A 20,435-nucleotide genomic window follows, 5' to 3' on the forward strand; every position below is an offset into this window, starting at 1 on the left:
CACGAGATAAACAAAATGATCTTTCATCTCGATGGGATTCTAACCCATGATTCCCGGATTTGGATCACCGATGTTCTAACGACCGAATCGAATCCCATCGAGATCAAATAATTTTTTACTGACCTCTTGCGGAGCATACTTTCCTTAGTTCACATCGAGAGTAAATTATCTGATTTCTCAGTTGTATAACAAGTGCTACGCGGTACAACATTTCATGTGCTCTTTTTTTCACAGACGATAGGAACTTCACACGATTTTCAGGTGTCTTGAAACATCACTTAACAGGTGACTTGAAACACTACCTCATCTCCCGAAACCGAACCGTTTGACAAGGGTCATTTTAAACAAAGACAATAACAGTCTTAGACGTAACGGAACCGGAAACCGTTCAAGAAAAACCTCTGGCACCAGGATAAAGAACAGGTTGATCAAAACCTTAAACCAATGAGGAACAAATAAAGGAAAAGGTCAGGTCACCTTGTTTTTTCCTTAAACAGATAATCCTCTGTTGTATTCTGTTATTACAGCTTATATCCTTTGAATAAGAAGCGAAAGGAGATTTGGTAAGATACGCAACGTTCATAATGATTAGATTTTTTGCTAATTGATATATTGTCGAGTTCTTTCTTTGTTTGTTTGTTTGTTTGGTCTACTATTTACTTGGTCATTCATTATTAAATTCTTCAAAAATATTAGTTGGATGAAGAAATTTCATGGAAAAGAGGGTTGAAGAAGTTGTCGTTATACTTTGGCTTGCAATGTTGATACAATAAGTTCTAAAGAATATGAATTGTAAAAGACCAGTACTGAAACGACATCTGCGAACGATAACATTTGCCCAATCTCACGCTTTTCATTGTTTGAATCCCGCAGAGGGAAGGGAGGGTGGTTGTCATGAAAGGTAAAGATGTATTTCTGTAAGTTATATTCATATCACAAATTCGTCAGTGTTCTTTGAAACATTAAACTTGCCAATTATATTGGAATTGCCAGTCAGGTGACTCAAAGTTGGTGCTTGGTTAGAATTGCATTGAAATGGTAATCACATAAAGAACACAGGCTCGCGATTTTTGTGTGCTTCTGTTTGATATTCAGTTCTGTTTTTTTGTTTTTTTTCTTTCGTTGTAAACTTTGTATACTTTGTTTAATATACATTAAGGGTCTTGCGTAAAAATTAAGTTTCACTTTGTCTAGTGAGAAAGAAAGTCCGCGTTAAATCGAATGAGGTCACCGAAGCATTCAATGGTCTCTCAGTTGCTCTTGTTTTTGTAGTTTTGTTACCGTATCATAGTATTTCGAGTTTCGAAGGGAGACTTCAATACAGGTGCGTGTTTCGTTAAAGGTTGCAACATATAAATTTTAAATTGATTGAAAAAATCAGAACCTTTTTGTAATTACGACGACACTGAGGCGTTTTTCTTAATTAAGAACGATTTTCTTTATGTAACCTTCAATTCTTCTTACTATATAAATTGATTTTTTAAAAGCGTAAACACAAAAGGAGAAAACCTGTCGAATGTCAAATAAACAGTTACAGTAAACTAGCTCACAAATCACCAAGTACCGCCGGTAAAAAAAAAATCATACTAGAGGAGGATAGAAAGTCCTTGGGAGAGGCCTTGCTTATTTGGACTAAAAATGGAGAAGTTTGCCACCAGAAGGCAAAATAGAATTGTTTTCATGGTGTCCTATCATAAAGAGGGCATACAATTTTAGATGGTACGGTATTGAATGGGTTGTCCTTCGATAAGGTAGAACCTATTCTCAAAGCAATGTGCCGGTCACAATTTGCACAGCCAACAGCACAAAGCAAATTCACGTTAAAATACGTTACGGACAGAGGTGCAACGTTTCCCCAATGTCATCCCAGCTCCGGTTACAATACGGTCAGGACCGTGAGGTACCTAGAGACACCTCTTTTGACCCAGTTTCCTACAAGCAGCCACCTGTTTGACCCCAATGATGAGATGACCCTGGCTGTGACGTCACAGACACGATTGCTTCAAAACAAGTAGAAAGAATGTTTGCCCAACACATAACCGTTTGCTTGTTTCTTTGCAGCTGTGTCCGGAAGCTTAACTTGAAAGAACATGTGGTTCTGTTATTTCTTACTCTTTATTGGGGTATTACAAGTGCAAGCAGGTAAAGTGATGTTTTTCACTTTTTTCAGTTTCTTAGCGGATCAAAGATGGTAGCTTCTAGGGATAAGTTACGTCAACCACGCCACTGCAAACTCGGGTTGGAGATGTGTATCTAAGAAAACGATTGGTGAGAATTGGTGACCTAAATTTGACTAAATGACAATAGGTTCGACCTCTTCCTCCTACTATAAATTTAATCATGACTTCGGTTAATGTATTTCTCAACTTTACGGATGAGGAACGTTTGATTGGTGATTGGAAACTTGATTGCCAGTAAGGCCGTTTCACAGCAAAATGCAATGTAATGCTTTTTTTTTTCCTTTTCCCTCGTCTGTTAGAAAAAAGGCAACAGGTTTTGACGGAAAAGTTTAATGAAGGTAAGTTAAATTGATTATATTGTCCGTCTCTAAAACTGGTCTTTTTTTTTTTTTTCGTTTATACCACATAAAAAATATATTGTTTTTAACCATTGATGTACGAGTTACCGTAGCAATTCGTTATTTATTATATAGACACGAGTGTTTTACTGGAATATACGCCAACTCGTAGATGATTGTACTCGCCAGTTTTGAGAGGGAGTACCTCATAGTACTTCACAATATGCTCCATTTTCGAAAGTTGCATTAACGGCATTTTGAAGCGACACGAAATATTATGTATACTGACGAGAAAAAGCCAATTAGTCCATGTTCACCGAACACGGAACGATGTGAGAACAAAACGTAACTAGAAACGCTTACTGGGACAGACGTCTCTTTTCCACAAGGAGCCGAAATATTTGTAAGCGGGCTAAATGGGTATTCCTTTGCCTAGTTCCTAGGCCTCTCTCTGTTTTTCATCTCGGTCAATCCATTTCAGGAGTCCTTACGAAAAAAGCGAGGCCTAGACAAAAATCAAAAATATAGACAAATGTCTCATTTTTTTCTGGCGCGAAATTTCACGTTCTGGGCGGTTCGCGCCATGGCGGAGAATTGGAAGAAGTGGTAAGTTCGAACTCATTTTCGACGCAAATGCTTCGGTGGATAAGTCTCTTTCGAGTGTATAAGAGTAGTTAATTTATATTATTTTTGAAAAGGAAACAAACAGACCATACGGTACGGCTTTATCTTATAGAAAACGCCTTTACGACGAGCAATTTGAAGGTAAGCATAAGTTCATTTAACTGGGAAATGAGCCACCGGCTTCACCGTTGAAATCATCATGTTGTAATGAAAGGCCCTCTATTTTCAACCGGTTATTTACTAGATTTTTAGAAAGCGAACTAGAGAGTGTGACCCAGCAATTTGGTAGTTTAACACCTTCCAAGGAGAAGGACGAAAGTAGGCCTTCTTTTAAGTTCGAGCTTTATACTTTCCACAGGGGACTACGTAAGGCTTTTATTTTTCTCCATTTTTGCCTCATACAAAAAAAGAATTAAAATCTTGACCGGCTTTTAATTTTCGATACATTATTTGGTTGAAGAAAAAGTTAAGAGAACTTTTATATTTCAGTCACAGTTGTTTTTCATGTTAAAGCTCCGTCGGAATAAGGTCGAAAGAGCTTAAATCGATCGCAAGTGGTCCATGCATTACATTTTCAGGAGTTTGCAAAGATGGCAACAGTCACATGCACATGCATCCACAAGGGTTTTGAAACCATAAAATAGGAAGCTTAAATAACGACGACAGCGACGGTAACGACAACGCCGCAAAACGATAGGTTTAATGAATAAAAACAATCGCTCTGCACGTGCTTTTTACATTTTGGCACATTTCTTTGTCGTCCTCTGCAAAACAACAACGTGAAATGACCACATTCAAGATTTTGTGGAGAACGTTCATTTTCCTTCTTAACTTGCATGCCACTCCTACCAATTTGATTCCTGGTTAGTTCGCCACTTTATTAAAAGTTGAGCGAAATGAAATAATCGCGAAGTAACACATGAAATAAAATTTATATTTCCAGGTGACGTCGTTGCCGTTGCCGTCGTCGCTGCTTAACGTCCCTAATTTCCCACTGTTTGCAACATCTTATATAAACCCGTAAAGTCCGCCATTTTGAAAAATAAAGCAGACGCAGGCGCAGTCCGTTTTGTCTAAGCTTTCCCCGGCCGTTCGCCTCGCATACGTCACCGAAGTAAATTGACCGTGAGAGCCTGGGAGAAAGCCGTACAGGGACTGGGCTTCAGAGCGAAAAAACGGACGTCAGCGCTGGGCACAAAAAGTTTAAAAAATGACGGCAACTTTAATTTTCTTATTTTCAACAATTTATTATGCTACCGCAGTTATCCTGGTAAGTAGCGATAATCATCCCACACAAGAAGATAGCTGCAGATGTAACCTTGCTGTGGGTCGATTTTCTTAGGGCTTCCTAGACTTTAAGAAGACTTTCAAACCTTCATTGTTCCCGCGGCGCGTAAACAAATCGCCTGTGCGGGTCTGTTATTGTCATGGACCTTTTTACAAAAAGCGACTATATAAACAAACCTCTGCATATTTAAGGTCGAGAGCTCAACCCTGGGTAGAAAAATTATTAATCGTTAATAACTGAGTTTGCCAAAGAATATAATTGTTTGCCAGAGTGGATTTTTAATTTTTTTCACAAGGATCTAATTATCGGTGTCGAGGGAGCAATTTCATGCGATGCGTTACTTTCGATCTCTTAGTATATTTTACTGCTTTATTTCCTTTAGTTTAGTTTAGTTTATGTCTCTTCAATATATTTCAATAGATTTTTTTTTGTCTTTCAATGGCCCCCTCGATTAGCTTTCCCTACTTGTGGTCCAGTTTAATTAGCTAAAAGTTGATCATGATAAACACAATAAAAAAGTTCTCTTGCCATAATTCACTCGTCGCGCAATTTTATTCTCAAAACGAAAAAAAAAAATTGCATCAGGTAAGCAGAGGTTGACCAGCTCCATTTTTTAAATAGAATTTTATTTCAATTTCAGTTGTGCTGAGGCCAAATATGAATTGTCTTGTAATGAGAAACATAGAGAATTACATAGAAATGAAGCTCGGGTAGCATATAGTTACCAGAAGTGTCCTTTTGCTGTTTTTTATAGTCATGTACCGGAAGCTGTACTACAAGTCCAGTTTTCGCTCTTGTCCTTACTCGGTGTTGGTAAAATTCCCTGTCCGATTTTATAGCATTTTCGATAAAATTGGTCAAAACGTAGATGATAAAATGTATTTTTTGTTTTACCACAAAAGCCACTGCTCAACAACGACAACAGAATCGAACAACAGCGTTTTCAGTTCATTTGCGCCCGCGAACGGATATGCGGAGAAAAATTGGGCGAAACGTTTTTCCGCTCTGAAGGACTAGGCAAGGTCTTCCTGACTAAAGGAAATTAATTTTCGATGCAATTTTATGTTGTAAAAGGGACTGGACTAATCTGAAGAACTGGTTATAAATGTGTGTCTCGTCGAATGCAAACAAAAGGCTCATCTTATTTACACCAAGTGTTTAGAGTTGCGCGTGGATAAATGGAGCATTTCATTGAAAAACAGGTCAACCAGTTCAGGCAAACGAACAAGCGCCATTTGATTCAAAGGCTGTCTATATGTATGTCTATTACTATATGTATTTATTTTATTTTATTTTATTTTTTTTTGTCTTTTCTTTTTTTCATTTTTCAAAGGAGCGCCGGGTGGTGGTGCTAGTATAAAAATCATCGGCACTGGAAAGATTGCCAAAAACGGCAAAACCTCGTTAAACATAAACGTTCAGATTGGTAAAAATGAATTCCCTACCGAAGGGGGTCAATATCCTCAGCCCACTCAAGGACCAATCACAGGATCACCACCACCAGGGATACCAACATCGGGGCCAGAGATACCAACCGGTGGAGCAACAACAGAGACACCAGGAGGTGGGGCACCCGGAGGTAGGTTCCATACCTAGCGATTATATAATACAATTCATAAAATACACCAGAAAAAATATGAAAACAAACATGTTAATGTCTCTAAAGGTAGCTTTTTTAAATACTCAGGAAAGAAATGCCTTTGGTAATGAATCCAAAAAGAAATTAAAGGAACGAGCTCCCTGGCGGCAATAGTCTCAAACGAAATTTGATTCAAGATCCACCGAACATTATATTCGCACAACAATGCTATGTACAAAATCTCATTTTTTCAATAATGTTCTCCTTTTCTTAGGCATCAATTTCAAAGAAATTGAAAATTGAAAATTCAAAGAAATATGGATTCCGCCTTCTCCGCCAGTTCTACTGGTGGCACGGCTTACTCAAAATCCTATCATGGGTTCATACATAAAATTTAACCAATAACATTTACCAATTGAAAGCTGTATTAAAACATTACGAAGAAGTTCCTTCATGTTTTAGTACCCGTGGCTGTCTTGCTACGGAGAAACACTTCTTCTTTCTCTGATCTGACACAAACATCCCATCTCGAGCATGCAACTGCCGGCAACCAGACGACTGCCCTATGGATGGCCGGGAATTGCCTTAAACCAACCGTGGTTTATCAGGCAATGGTTCCTACCGAAGACAACAGGCCGGCCCAATCGTACGTAGGACTTACTGAGACCTCTTTTAAAACGAGGTTCGCGAATCATATGTCATCATTCCGAGACGCGAACAAGAGGCTCAGTACAGAACTAAGTAAACACGTTTGGCATTTAAAAGACGCCGGTTCAGATTTTAATATAACTTGGAAGATTTTGAGGCAAGCTGCGCCTTTTAATCCCGCTTCGAATCGTGGTAATCTGTGCTTATGGGAGAAGTATTTCAATATTTGCAGATCAGACCTTGTCCAAGCCGCAGTGGAGCGATACTGTATTTTTATTCAGTTTTAAAAGTGCATTCTTTGTTACCTTCTTAGAGTTTAGCGGGGACGAAATTGCTGGCCTGGCTAAACATAATGAATTCCGCGAAGTACACCAAGTCCCACCCATGACACTTGACAGGCAGATGTGCGATCAGGCCCAAGCCTATGCCGAGGAACTGCTATCTCTGGGGACGTTGAAGCATTCATCTGATAGCGAACGGGAAGGGCAAGGAGAGAACCTTTCTATGGGCTGTTCCTCTGAAGCTCCACAGCACGTGTTGACAGCCGTAGAAAACTGGTATGGTGGGCACACAGGAAAGAAATTTCGGTTCCATTGGACAGATCAAAAGTTTGAGGGGAAAGTCCCCTGCACTGTAACCAGAGGCCTTAAATTCACCGTCATTTAGTTTTTCAGTTCCACACTCAGGAGGTGACCTGTTCTCCGGGGAACGGGAGTTTTTCCCTGCGAAAGAAGTAGAAAGTACACACGTCCCCAAACTATCACTTGGGGATGGCCAAATTGTGGTCACCTCGTGCATCCTGTGTTAGAAAAATCTATACAGCCGATAAGGACTATAACCAAAATTGAGCAGTCCCTGCCTTCAGCAATAGTATATTTGTATTAATGTTTAGCAAACCTCCTCTGGTTACAGCACGTTAGCATAAAAACTTAAATTGTATAAAAGCGCCGTTTATTATCATAAAAATTTGGCCTGAATCTTGAAATTTAACATTCGTAAACATTGCCTAGCCTACGGGCTCTTATAAAATTTCCGTTTTAATGCTAACTTTGGAAAGAGAGCAAATGTTTCTTTAGGCCACGGAATTAAAACTACAAAATAATTGTACCGTTGATTGAAACAAGTTCACGTAAAAAGGTATAAACCGTGAACGATAAGATCGAACAGCTTCCTGGGAAGCGTTTGACCTGTTAGCTTTTACATTCATGTTTAGTAAATGTAAAGATATATTGACATTTATTTATTCATCCTTCACGATTACGAACTCACAATATGACCAGCTCCCAGCTGGCTTGATAGCTCAGTTGATAGAGCACTACACCGGCATCGCAGAGATCATGGGCTCGAATCCCGTTTAAGCCTAATTTTTTTTTTAGGATTACTTTTCGTTACTGCCTAAGTTGCGTAGTATCTACAAGGATCTTTTTTCTATTTGTTACATTCATGTTGTCAGAAAATAAAAGCACCTGCGTTTTTTAGGGCTTAAAATTTGAATATTGCTGGTGGACAAAGAGAAAAACACGGCACATTGCGCAATTTTAATTAAAATGCACCTTAAATCCATAATTCCGTCAGGTCGCATCGTTTACTTTTCGCAGTCTTAACAAGACAACGTTTTTTCAATGGACCATGTTGAGTCTCGCGGGAATAAAAAGCTTTGTTTTCACACGGCAACCCTCGGCCAGACGCAAATACAGTGCGAGGCTTGCCTTGAGAAAACAGAGCTTTTTATTCTCCTGAGACTCAGCATGGCCTCCGTGTGATAAAGGTCTCTCTCGGGTGTATACCAAAGCATGCCCCCAGATTATGTGTGTTGTTTCTCTGTTAAGGTTTGTTGTTTGGATGTTTTTTTTTGTTTGATTTCCTTTTTCTAGTTAACCAACGAATAAATATTTTTTGGTAGGTATAATGAGGTCTGTGATCCTGGCTACGACTTCAACAACGGGGGATTTTCAGGCCGAACCGGTCATTTCACTCAAGTGGTGTGGAAGGGGAGCACCGTACTTGGTATTGGACGAGCCGTGGGTGAAAAGAAAGGAATGAAGTGTGCGTATATCGTTGGTAGATATAAACCAGCAGGAAATATGGAGGGTGACTTTCCAGAAAACGTGCCAAAAGGAAACTTTGACCCAAGTAGCTGCGACAGTGTAAGATCGAAAAGAAAAAGATACTTTGACGAAAACGGGAAAGCAGTGTTAATCAACGTTCCATTCACAGAGGTGGATATCCCGACTGTAAGAAATGGTACTATCAAGCATCCTCCACGCCCGGTTTCCGTTCTTCTTAATAGCAAGAAAAAGAAGAAAGATTATGTTAACTCTCGTCATCACTAAGTCTATATAACTGTTTTAACAGCTAAAGGCTTTATTTCCTAGCTATTTCATCTGTAACTTATTGAATAAACGAGAATAAAAGATTTATAACGACCGAATCAAATCCCATTGAGGTCAAATAATTTTTTACTGACCTCTTGCGGAGCATATTTTCCTTAGTTCACACTGCAGAGTAAATTCTCTGATTTCTTAGTTTTATAGCAAGTGCTAAACGGTACAACATTCATGTGCCCTTTTTTCCACAAGCCACCACCTACGCTAACTAGTTTTAATTTACATATGAAAATTAGTGAGGGTTGTATCAAAACAAGGTCACCCCAAGTCTCGCTTCCAGTGCAAGAGCAGGTCACTAAGGACACAACTGTAAAATGGCCTATTGGAACTTCACACGATTTTCAGGTGCCCTGAAACACTACCTCAAAATGGTTGTCGTGCGTTCCTTATCTGAGACCTGAACCGTTTGACAAGGGTCATTTTAAACAAAGAACATAAGAGTCTTCGACGTACCGGAACCCGAGAAAAGCTTCTGGCACCAGAATAAAGAACAGGTTAATTAAAACCCTAAACCAATAAGGAACAAATTAAGGAAAAGGTCAGGTCATCTTGGTTTTTCCTTAAACAGGTAGATCCTCTGTTCTATTCTGTTACTACAGCTTATGTCCTTCGAATAAGGAACTAAAGGAGATTTGGTAAGATACGCAACATTCGTTATATAATTAGATTTTTGCTTAGTGATTTATTGTTTGTGTGTCTATTTCTTTGTTTGTTTGTTTATTTGCTGTCTTGCTGTGAATTTGTAAACACCAGCCGCTAATTAACACATAATTTTCCAATTTAGGCATTTACACAAACTTATTGGTTCTATTCTACCGTCCAGTAACGAAATTTTTCTTACCTACTTTTATAAACATATTTAATTTGAAATCTTGGATTTAAGAAAATTTTATCTAAATGAAAACACGCATTTACTTGGTCATTCATCATTGAATTCTTTTAGTGGGATGAGGAACTTCCATGGAACAGGGGGTTGAAGAAGTTGCCGGTTTGCTTTGCCTAACGACCTTGGAACAATAAGTTCTAAAGTATGAATTTGAAAGGACCTGAGTACCGATTCGATATCTATGAACGATGATATCGACGATCTCGTGTTTTCCATTGTTTGAACCCCTCGGTGGGAGGGGAGGGTGGTTGTCATGAAAGGTAAAGATGAATTTCTGTAGGTTATATTCACACCACAAATTTGTCAGTGTTTTTTAAACATTCATCTATTATAACTTTAAACTTGCCAATTGAAAATGCCAGTCCGGTGACCCGCAGTTGGCGGTCGTTTTAATTGTATCGAAATGATAATCACATAAAGAACACAGGCTAGCGATTGTTTTGCGCCTCTGCTCTGATATTCCGGTTCGTATGTATATTCTGCCCGTTTTCTTTCTTTTCGTAGAAAACTTTGTTTAATATACATTTAGGGTCTTGCGCATAAATTTAGCTTCACTTGGTTTGGTGAAAACAAAAGTCCCCGTTAAATCGAATGAGGTCACCGAAGCATTCACTGGTCTCTAGTAAAGATTTGACATACGTCTGTGCCTGTACTTGCACGAACTATTTCCACCATCTGTATTTGGCAGAGGGCAAATTAAACGTGCGAAAGGCAAAAATGTGTGGTTACCGCTTAATATGGATTTTCATGGTGAACAAACCAAACAGTTTTTACATAATTTCAATCGTCTTGTGGCCATGATCGGGCCGCAGCAGGGCGAGGGGCAGGGAGGTGCCCCCCCCCCCCCCCCCCCACCCTCAGAATTTTTGAAAGTTATAAAACAATGTGCCAAAAAACAAATTTGCTGTTACTGTCTGTTTCTTTGGCTAACAGTTTGCTTTTAAATACAACAGCAACAAAGGCACTCCTAGGTTGTGAATCGGAAATAAGAACCAAAATGGATCGAAATCAACCAATCTTAAGCCATAATATTCGTTGAAATAAACTACTTGTTTTCTAAGACATTCGCTCTTTTATAGCAATACAAATATCCTTAGACCTCCTTAGTATATAACAATTTAGTGTTCGCGCGTTGTTGAAATCCACACAAATATGTCCTCTCAAGAGCCAGAGAAAAAATTCTCCCACAATCGGATTATTACTGCCCGGTTCAAGCCAAAATTTTAAAAGGGAAAGAAAAATTTGTCGTCGTTTGTCTACGTACGTCCTCCTTAAAACGTGAAATTAGGAAACTTCACATGGTAGTCCACGTTAAAGAAAAGGCAAAAAATGTACCAAAAAGTGTGATGCAGGTGCAAAGTTATTGTTTTACTTAATAAATCTATTTTTTTATGTTCTCGTTGCATCTTAAACTCCCTAATCAGTCTGTTTTTTTAGTGACGGGTGGAAGGGAGGGGGTAGTTTTGTTTAATCATTTTGCTAAGCTCCTTTTGTTGTTTTAGCCTTACTACGGGCCTGATTGTCGTTTTTTAGTTGACGTCTTTTTGTTTGTCGCTGTCGCGATCGTCATGACCATCGTTGCCTTTGTTGTTGCTCTTGTTTTGGTAGCTTCGTTACCTTATCATCGTATTTCGAGTTTCGGAGCGAGCCTTCAATACAGTTTCGGGTTCGTTAAAGGCTACAACAAATGAGTTACCAATTGATTGGAAACATCAGAACCTTTTTGTAATTACGACCACACTGAGACGTTTTTCTTAATATAACCTTCAATTCTTCTTACTATATATATTGATTTTCTAAAAGCGCAAACACAAAAGGAGAAAACCTGCCGAATGTCAATTAAACAGTTACAGTAAAATAGCTCACAAATCACCAAGTACCGCCAGTAAAAAAAAAAAAAAATGAAAAATAATGCTAGAAGGAAGATAGAAGTCCATGGGAGAGGACTTGCTTATTTGAACTCAGAATGGAGAAGTTTGTAGCTAGATAGCAAAATACAATTGTTTTCAAAGTGTTCTGCAATCGGGGGTGGGAGGGGGGGGTACAATGGAGGGGATACGGTGACAGTATGTAGAGCTATCAGCGCAAACAAAATCTACGTTAAAACGTGTCGGACAGAGGTGCAGCGTTTACCCAATGTCAAAATAGTCTCGGGTACAATAAAGTCAGGGCCGTGAGATGACCTTAGCTGTGACGTCACAGACACGATTGCTTCCAAACAAGTAGAAAAAATTTTTGACCAACACAATCTTTTCCTTGTTTCTTTGCAGCTGTGTCCGGAAGCTTAACTTGAAAGAACATGTGGTCCTGTTATTTCTTACTCTCTATTGGGGCATTACAAGTGCAAGCAGGTAAAGTGATGTTTTTCACTTTTTTAGTTACTTAGCAGATCAAAGATTGTGGCTTGCAGGGGTAAGTTACATCAACCACGCCACTGCAAATCGGGTTAGAGATGTGTCTCTACGAGAACTACTGGTGAGACTTAATTCCTGGCATTTGGAAGCGACACGAAACATTATGTATACTGACGAGAAAGAGACAATTAGACCATGCTCCCCGAACACGGAACGATGTGAGAACGAAACGTGACTAGAAACTCTTACAAACGTCTCTTTTCCACGAGGAACCGGAATATTTGTAAAGCCTAGTTTTCGTATGTCGGGAAAATCCCAGACGATGAGGGATTTCACTGTTTCCCGACCGTCCTAAACTTTTCCGACTAATGAAAAACTGGAAATCGTTCACACTCCTGATCGTCTGGGATGGTCGCACACAAATCGGGAAAATCGGTAGTGTTTCTATTTTCACGATGCGTTCCAGATGTCTTAGCCTCCCACGCAGTCGTTTTTAGGTGACTCGTTAAAAACGACTGCGTTAAAAAGGACTATACCTGCATAAATGGAGCAGTTCATTGAGTAACGGGTCAACCAGTTCATTGAAACAAACAAACAAGCGCCATTTGATTCAAAGGTTGCCTACTACTATATGTATTTCCAATCAACCTTTTTTTTTCATGTTTCAAAAAAGCGCCAGGTGGTGATGCAAGTGTAAAAATCACCGGCACTGGAACGATTGGAAAAGGTGGCAAAACCTCGTTAAACATAAACGTTCAGATTGGTGGAAATGGAGGTCTTGGACGTCTGTTGCCTAAATTCCCTACCGAAGGGGGTCAATATCCTCAGCCCACACGAGGACCAATGACAGGAACACTACAACCAGAGATATCAACATCGGGACCACCAACATCAGGGATACCAACCGGAGGAGCAACAACAGGGACACCAGGAGGTGGGACACCTGGAGGTAGGTTCCATACCTGGTCATTTCTATACAATACATTCGATACACCAGGAAAAAAAACATAAAAACAAACATGTCAATGTCTCTAAAAGTAGCTTTTTTCTTAAATACTCAGAAAAAAGTGAATTTGTTTATGAATCCAGAGAGATATTAAAGGAACGAGCTCCTTGAAGGCAATCATCTTAAACGAAATTTGATCTAAAATCCACCAAAAATTATATTAGCACAACAACGCCCTGTACAAGATCTCATTTTTATAACGATTTTCTCTTTTTTTGCGACCAATCAATGTAGGTCTTGGTAATATTGGGGGAATGGGACCGAGACGACGTCCTGGACGTCCTAGACGTCCTGGACGTCTTGGACGTCCTGGACTTCTTGGACGTCTTGGACGTCTATTTCCTAGACCTCGTCCTAAATTCCCTACCAAAGGGGGTCAATACCCTCAGCCCACTCAAGGACCAATCACAGGAACACCACCACCAGGGATACCAACATCAGGACCACCAACACCAGGGGTACCAACTGGAGGAGCAACAACAGGGACACCAGGAGGTGGGATACCCGGAGGTAGGTTCCATACCTAGTGATTATTATACAATACATTAGATACACCAGGAAAAAAAACATAAATACAAACATGTAAATGTCTCTAAAGGTAGCTTTTTTCTAAAATACTCAGGAAAAAAAAGCCTTTTGAAATAAATCCAGAAAGAGATTAAAAGAACGAGCTCCCTGAAGGCAATCATCTCAAACGACTGATATAATCTAAAAAATGATATAATCTAATAAATGCATTTGGCAATGAATCCAGAAAGAAATTAAAGGAACGAGCTTGCTGAAAGCAATCATCTCAAATGAAATTTGATCTAAAATCCATCGAAAATCATATTAGCACAACAACGCCCTGTACAAAATCTCATTTCTACGATGATTTTCTCTTCTTTCTAGGACCAATCACAGGAACACCACCACCAGGAGTATCAACATTGGGGCCACCAACTGGAATACCAACCGGAGGAGCAACAACGGGGACACCAGGGGGTGGGGCACCCGGAGGTAGGTTCCATACCTAGTGATTGTTATACAATGCATAAGACAAACACACACACACACACAAATAAAACATGAAAACAAACATAATAATGTCCCTAAAGGTAGCTTCTTTCTAGAATACTCAGGAGAAAAAAAGCCTTTGGATATAAATCCAGAAAGAGATTAAAGGAACGAGCTCCCTGAAAGCAACCATCTCAAACAACTGATATAATCAAAAATCCACCGAACATCTTATTAGCACAGCAACGCCCTGCGTCTAAATTTACAATTAAATCATGTAATAAACAAAGAAAATCAATTAACAATAATATTTGAAAAAAGTCTTAAAATTTTTATATCGTCTATGCGACGTCTGTTTGAGCATTTTTACCATATGTAGCACAAAACCTTGAAACCTCGCGTCCACTCTGTAAGCTCTCACCTCTGTGTGGTCTGCATATACTGGCACATCCCAATTTTCCGCCACTTAATTATTTTGGTAGAGCGGCTTAGGTTGCGCAGGGGAATACCAAGGCGGCACGGCGTCTATCAGTTGGTGGTCTTTCAGCAGTTCAAAGAAAAGTATTTTGAGGGCTCCTTTGTGTCTTGATATATACTTCGTCGGTGCCAATGCACTGCAACTTGACAGCACATGCGCGATAGATTCCTGCGCCTTTTCACAGATCCTGCATCTGACGTCCGACTCTTCGCTTGATTTTGTCTTCCTTGCGTTGTACAGTTTTGTTCGAAGTAGCTGTTCGTGGAGCTCACTTATCCCGGCTATTGTGTGTGTCGGCGATGTTTTCCAGTTTGACATCCACGCGAAACTCTCACCATCAAGATCGTTATCCTCTCAGCGTGCTGGATGGAGTTTTCACTGCCATGTCTGTTCTCTTACGTCTTCACAGTGCTTGTTTTGTAAGGCCTTCTTAGTCACACTCCAATTTGCAGTCGTCTTTCTCCTCATTCTCTGCTGGGGTGGCAGTAGTGCCCGATGGATGTGGATTTAGCAGCTCTAGTTTCATTCTTAACTCCTCTGAATACTTTAGAGCATCCTTTACCAAGGAGTGTCGCCCAGTCCTTTCCGCTTTCTCTTCAAACTGCCGTACCAACCTCATAGTTGGATCTGCATTAGTATACAACCTCATCGCCGATTTAATCTTCGTGATTTTATATTCTGACTCAGTCGACTTAAGACCCCGTCCTCCCGATCTCCTAGGGAGATAGAGCAAATCACTGAACGCTGAAGGGTGTTTCCCACCATTCTCCATTATGATTTCCCCCAGTTTGTTTTTCTACTTTTAACTTGTAAATAGCAAATTTGCTTGGAATATTTCATTATTATTATTATTATTATTATTATTATTATTATTATTGTTATTATCATTATCATTATCATTATCATTATCATTATCATTATCATTATTATTAATTATTATTATTATTATTATTATTATTATTATTATTAATATTATCATAATTATTATTATTATTATTATTATTATCATTATTATTATTTTATTATTATTTTTATGAAATTCCTACTAGCTTGCTTATCTGTTTAGTCTCCTAAACACCGGGGCCAAATCATGATCCTTATGTAGCAGGGAGTTTACTATACCGAAAAAATCTGAGCCATGGCATTCCAAAAAAATATGTAATAATCTTCAGTTTAAAGCTCGTTAATGCTGGCTGAGCTTGGGATCCTCTTGTTCCCAGTCGGGTACTCGGATAAACTGTCAATAACGTTCTACGGTAAATTCTATTCAAAATACAAGGACACTGTAGCCTGTACCCAAGTGCATGAAGTTACATATAGCGTCCATTTTTGTACATGTCCTTTCATGCTCCCAAAATACCTTTCTTAACATATAACTAATAAATCCTTCTCAGTTCAGGAAGACAAGTCGCGCGGCTACCTTAAGATGACATTAATTTTTGAAAAACCGAACTGATCGTATGAAGAATTCTTTACGTTCTTATATATCGGGACTTTTTAGATAACCAGTTTATTTATTTATTTATTTATTTTTTACGATATTTTAAGGTATTCGATCGAAGCCTACGCTTTGTTTAGTGAGCCGCAGCAGAGTACACTGTAGTTTTACTCTTCAAAATTTATTCTTTGTTGTCTTTTTAGAGTTTACAGAAGAAGAAGAAATTGGCCTGGCTAAACATAATGAATTCCGCCAAATACACCAAGCCCCACCCATGACACTTGACAGGAAGATGTGTGATCAGGCCAAAGAGTATGCCGGGAGACTGCTATTGAATGGGACGTTAAAGCATTCAAATAAAACCGAACGGGAAGGGCAAGGAGAGAACCTCTCGATGGGTTGTTCCACCAATGCTCCACAGGCCATCGAGACGGCAGTAATAAACTGGTATGGTGTGCTGGGTGGGTGGGGGAGGGGCGACTCTCATATGAAAGGGGCGGGGATGCTCATCGTCTAGCTTAGCGGTGTAAATTTCGGATTTTGGTCTATCTTAGGGTAGTCTGGTCAAAACGCCATAATATTTAGCCGCCGGAAGGTCTCGTTTAGGGTTGCACGCAAAGAAATGTAAAGATGTATCGCGATTCCCCTATAGTTCTGTCTCACGCGAGATAGGTAAATGACATTAGGTAAATCTTGACACGGTTTACCGAACATTTTAGCGAGCATTTTCTGCCAGAACAAGGAGAAAATTGAAGAAAAGATTGCAGTGTTCCTCGGGATTAAACTTTCGATGCCAAGCGGACGGGCAACGGGTAATCCCGAGCAGGCAAGATAGCTCCATCTTCCCGCTCGGGTAGCCCATCACAGCGCAGGATTTGACTCATCTGGCCCGCTTGCGGAGCCAGCCATATAATAACACGCTGTATTGCCGTCTCAGTTTTGCGGTCTGTGATTGGTTTCGAAAATGTAATTGACATTCGACAATGAGCTGGGTTGCTCAAGTACGCATCAAATTCGAAATGTTTTGTCAAAATGGAAGCCTGTGAATGGTCAAAACTCACTGTGACTGGCGTCGCTATATTCAAATGGCTTTCAGAGTTGGAGAGGTGATTTGAAATGGCGGTTATGCGTTGATTAAATTTTCAAAACAAATTTTCAAACTTTCATCATATTATTGTAATAATCTTAAGTCTTGTTAATTCATTTTTCCATTAACAGAGGCAATGTCACTTTAACTTCGCCATGAAATGGAAAGTCACTTTCCATTTGGGAAATTTATGTTAATCTGGGAAGAGTTCAAAGTAGAACATTCGAAAAGATTGGAGAACAGCTGCCTCAGTGCTGGACGCTCGTCGTGTTTACAGTTGTGGCCGTACTGTTATAGACAGCTGTAGAGCACCTTTCCGGTTCAAACATTTCCATCTGTGTTTTTCGCTAAAGAAGGGCTTCAGCAGGTCGGAAACGTTGTTTTTTTTTTTTTGCTTGTCAACTCCAGTGTCGTGCCATATTGACCTTTGTACTACGCTTGAAGCTGACGAACAGCACTAGTTCCTTTGGTAGTGTTCTTTGCGACCTGCATGCTTTCTTTGGAACTCTTCAATCTTCTCGTCGTCCAAGTTCACAATACTATTTCATTTCTTACTCGACTCAGTTTGGGTTCAATAACGTTAGTTTTCGGATCGCTATCTTTATTCAGCGACTCTCCTGTTTCGGTTTCGGCATCTATGTTCTTAAACAACTCTTTGAAAAAAGTACCGCAAATATCAAAATTTGGTATTTCGCCCAATTTACCACCAAAGGAAACGATATGGGACCTCGACAACTCTTCAATTGAACGTCCACGTTTTTTCTGTTTAAATTAAATGATTTTAGACACGAAAATTTACGAAATTGCCGGCAAATTTCAAATTTGTTTTAGCGTGAAAAATGTTACTATGGATACATTCGCCGGCGTCAAGAATGTACATTTTGACCAGGCGCGAAATGATTTCTTTTCTGTTTTAATTTTCTTTAATAACGGATGAATCGCGATATAAAACTAATTGCAATCTTGAGACGGTAATACCACATTATATTGACGGCGTTGGGAGAAAATATATTCCGTATTGGGAGGAGTCGCGTACGAAATATATTTTCTCCCAACTAGCCGTCAATATAATGCGGTGCTGCCGTCTCAAAATCGCAATAGGCCTTATCACGGTTTTCGACGCCATTTTGACGGGTAGGCAAACAGGCTTGAAATAACAGTGTTTGTATGGAAATCCGATGTCAAATAATTTTTATAAAATATCGCTTCTGGAAAATTCATGAATTGGAAACTTTTGGCACTAGGAAAAGGATTTGAAGAAAAAGCGTCCAGTCGCGTTTTGAACTTTCCATACATTTCCCTGTATTTTTTCCCCCGAATTATTTTTAGCAGAGTTCACGGCTTGTTCGCTATACAGACAAATTTATGGAAAGTTCAAAACTCGACTGGACGCTTTCTGTCACAGCTACATCCCTCCAATTTTGTTCTTAAAATTGTTTTTCTAATGCCAAAAGTTTTCAATTCATGAATTTTTCAGAAGCGATGTTTTATGAAAATTATTTGACATGAGATTTCCATACAAACACTGTTATTTCAAGCCTGTTTGCCTACCCTAATGGCGTCGAAAACAGTGATAAGGCCTATTAGTTTAGAATGTATTTGTCTGTGTTTTAAAATGGTCTCTTTTAGGGGTAAAATAAAAAACCTTGGCCACGCCCAGCTTGGTCTCCTTAAAGGGTGTAACTCAAAATTCCGACGAGCATCCCCGCCCCTTTCATGTGAGAGACCCCCCCCCCCCCCCCCCCCCCCGGTATGGTGGGCACACAGGAAATAAATTTGTTCCATGGAAAAGGTCGAAAGGTCACAAGAGCTCTTTATACAGTCATTTTGCCTTTCAGTTCCGCACAAAAAAGGTGACTTGTTCTTCGGGGAACGGGGAGGTTTTCCCTGTGAAAAGTTCCGGGAAGAAGTTCTATCGTAGAAAGTACGAACGTCCCTAAACAATCAATTGGGAATGGCCAGATTGTGGACCTCGTGCATCCTGTCATAGAAATACCTTTATGCCCGATAAGGACTATAACCAAAATTGAGCCGTCCCTATGTTCAGCAGCAGTATATTCGTCTTTACGTTTAGCAAACCTTTAATAATTCGTTGGACTTTGCAAGGAGGCGTGACCGTTAATCAAAATCGCTTATACTGATTGGCTTACTTGTAAATAGAAAAGTTTGTTGGGTGGCCACGTTAAGGCGTGAAAGATAAGACCCAACAGCTTCTGGGAGGCGTTTGACCTGTTAGCTTATTTAAATTTATGTTGTTAGAAAATAAAAGCACGCGTGGTTTCTAGGGCTTAAAATTTGCATATTAAGAGTGGACTAAGAGAAAAACACGAAACATTGCGCAATTTAATTAAATTACCACATAATTCCAACAGGTCGCATCATTTACTTTTCATAGTTTAAACAAGACAACGTTTTGTCAATAGACCCTGATCACTCGGCGGCCATGTTGAGTCAAGGGGAAACAAAAGTCTTGTTTTCAGACGGCATGCCTCGGCCAGACGCGAATACAGTGCGAGGCTTGCCGTGCAAAACCAGAGCTTGTATTCCCCCGAGACTCAACATGGCCGCTGAGTGATAAGGGTCTATTGAAAAAACGTACGAACCTACGAATGAACATTTTTTGGTAGGTATAATGAGGTCTGTGATCCTGGTTATGACTTCAACAACGGAGGATTTTCAAGCGGAACCGGTCATTTCACTCAAGTGGTGTGGAAGGGGAGCACCGTACTTGGTATTGGACGAGCCGAGGGTGAAATGAAAGGAATGAAGTGTGCATTTATTGTTGGTAGATATAAACCAGCCGGAAATATGATGGGTGACTTTCCAAAAAACGTGCTTAAAGGAAGCTTTAACCCAAATTATTGCAATACAGTGGAATCGAAAAGAAAAAGATACTTTGACGAAAACGGGAAAGCAGTGTTAATCAACACTCCATTCACAGAGGTGGATATCCCGACTGTTAGAATTGGTAAAATCCAGCATCCTCCGCGACCGGTTTTCGAGCTTCTAAATAGCAAGAAAAAGAAGAAAAACTATGTTGGATCTCGTCATCACTAAGTCTATATAGCTGTTAAGGCTTTATTCCATTCCATCTGTAACTTTATTGGCTAAACCAGAATAAAAGGTTTTTAAAGCCTTGATTGATT

General features: G+C 39.6%; 2 protein-coding genes across 9 annotated transcripts; both read left to right on the plus strand.

The window, feature by feature from the left end:
• The first annotated feature begins 329 nt into the window (after positions 1-329).
• LOC146477907 (uncharacterized) lies at positions 330-9,084 on the plus strand. 3 transcript variants are annotated; one of them, XM_085112587.1, is made up of 6 exons: positions 330-467; positions 2,062-2,142; positions 2,480-2,518; positions 5,764-6,009; positions 6,971-7,214; positions 8,561-9,084. In XM_085112587.1, the coding sequence occupies exons 2-6, from the start codon at positions 2,091-2,093 to the stop codon at positions 8,988-8,990; spliced, it is 1,011 nt and encodes a 336-aa protein (XP_084968713.1). In that variant the 5' UTR covers positions 330-467; positions 2,062-2,090; the 3' UTR covers positions 8,991-9,084. The 3 variants fall into 3 exon arrangements, with proteins under 3 accessions (XP_084968713.1, XP_084968712.1, XP_084968714.1); XM_085112586.1 differs by having other exon boundaries at positions 420-563; XM_085112588.1 differs by lacking the exon at positions 330-467 and adding an exon at positions 1,301-1,324.
• A 483-nt stretch (positions 9,085-9,567) lies between these two features.
• Positions 9,568-20,427, plus strand: LOC146477908 (uncharacterized). 6 transcript variants are annotated; one of them, XM_085112574.1, is made up of 7 exons: positions 9,568-9,679; positions 12,201-12,281; positions 12,958-13,233; positions 13,525-13,800; positions 14,182-14,289; positions 16,406-16,649; positions 19,917-20,427. In XM_085112574.1, exons 2-7 carry the CDS (start codon positions 12,230-12,232, stop codon positions 20,344-20,346), a joined length of 1,386 nt encoding a protein of 461 aa, XP_084968700.1. In that variant the 5' UTR covers positions 9,568-9,679; positions 12,201-12,229; the 3' UTR covers positions 20,347-20,427. The 6 variants fall into 6 exon arrangements, with proteins under 6 accessions (XP_084968700.1, XP_084968704.1, XP_084968702.1 ...); XM_085112578.1 differs by having other exon boundaries at positions 13,690-13,800; XM_085112576.1 differs by having other exon boundaries at positions 12,958-13,218.
• Positions 20,428-20,435: the final 8 nt, after the last annotated feature.

Source organism: Pavona decussata, unplaced genomic scaffold (genome assembly GCF_977016875.1).
Source record: "Pavona decussata unplaced genomic scaffold, jaPavDecu1.1 SCAFFOLD_67, whole genome shotgun sequence".
Lineage (NCBI taxonomy): Eukaryota > Metazoa > Cnidaria > Anthozoa > Scleractinia > Agariciidae > Pavona > Pavona decussata.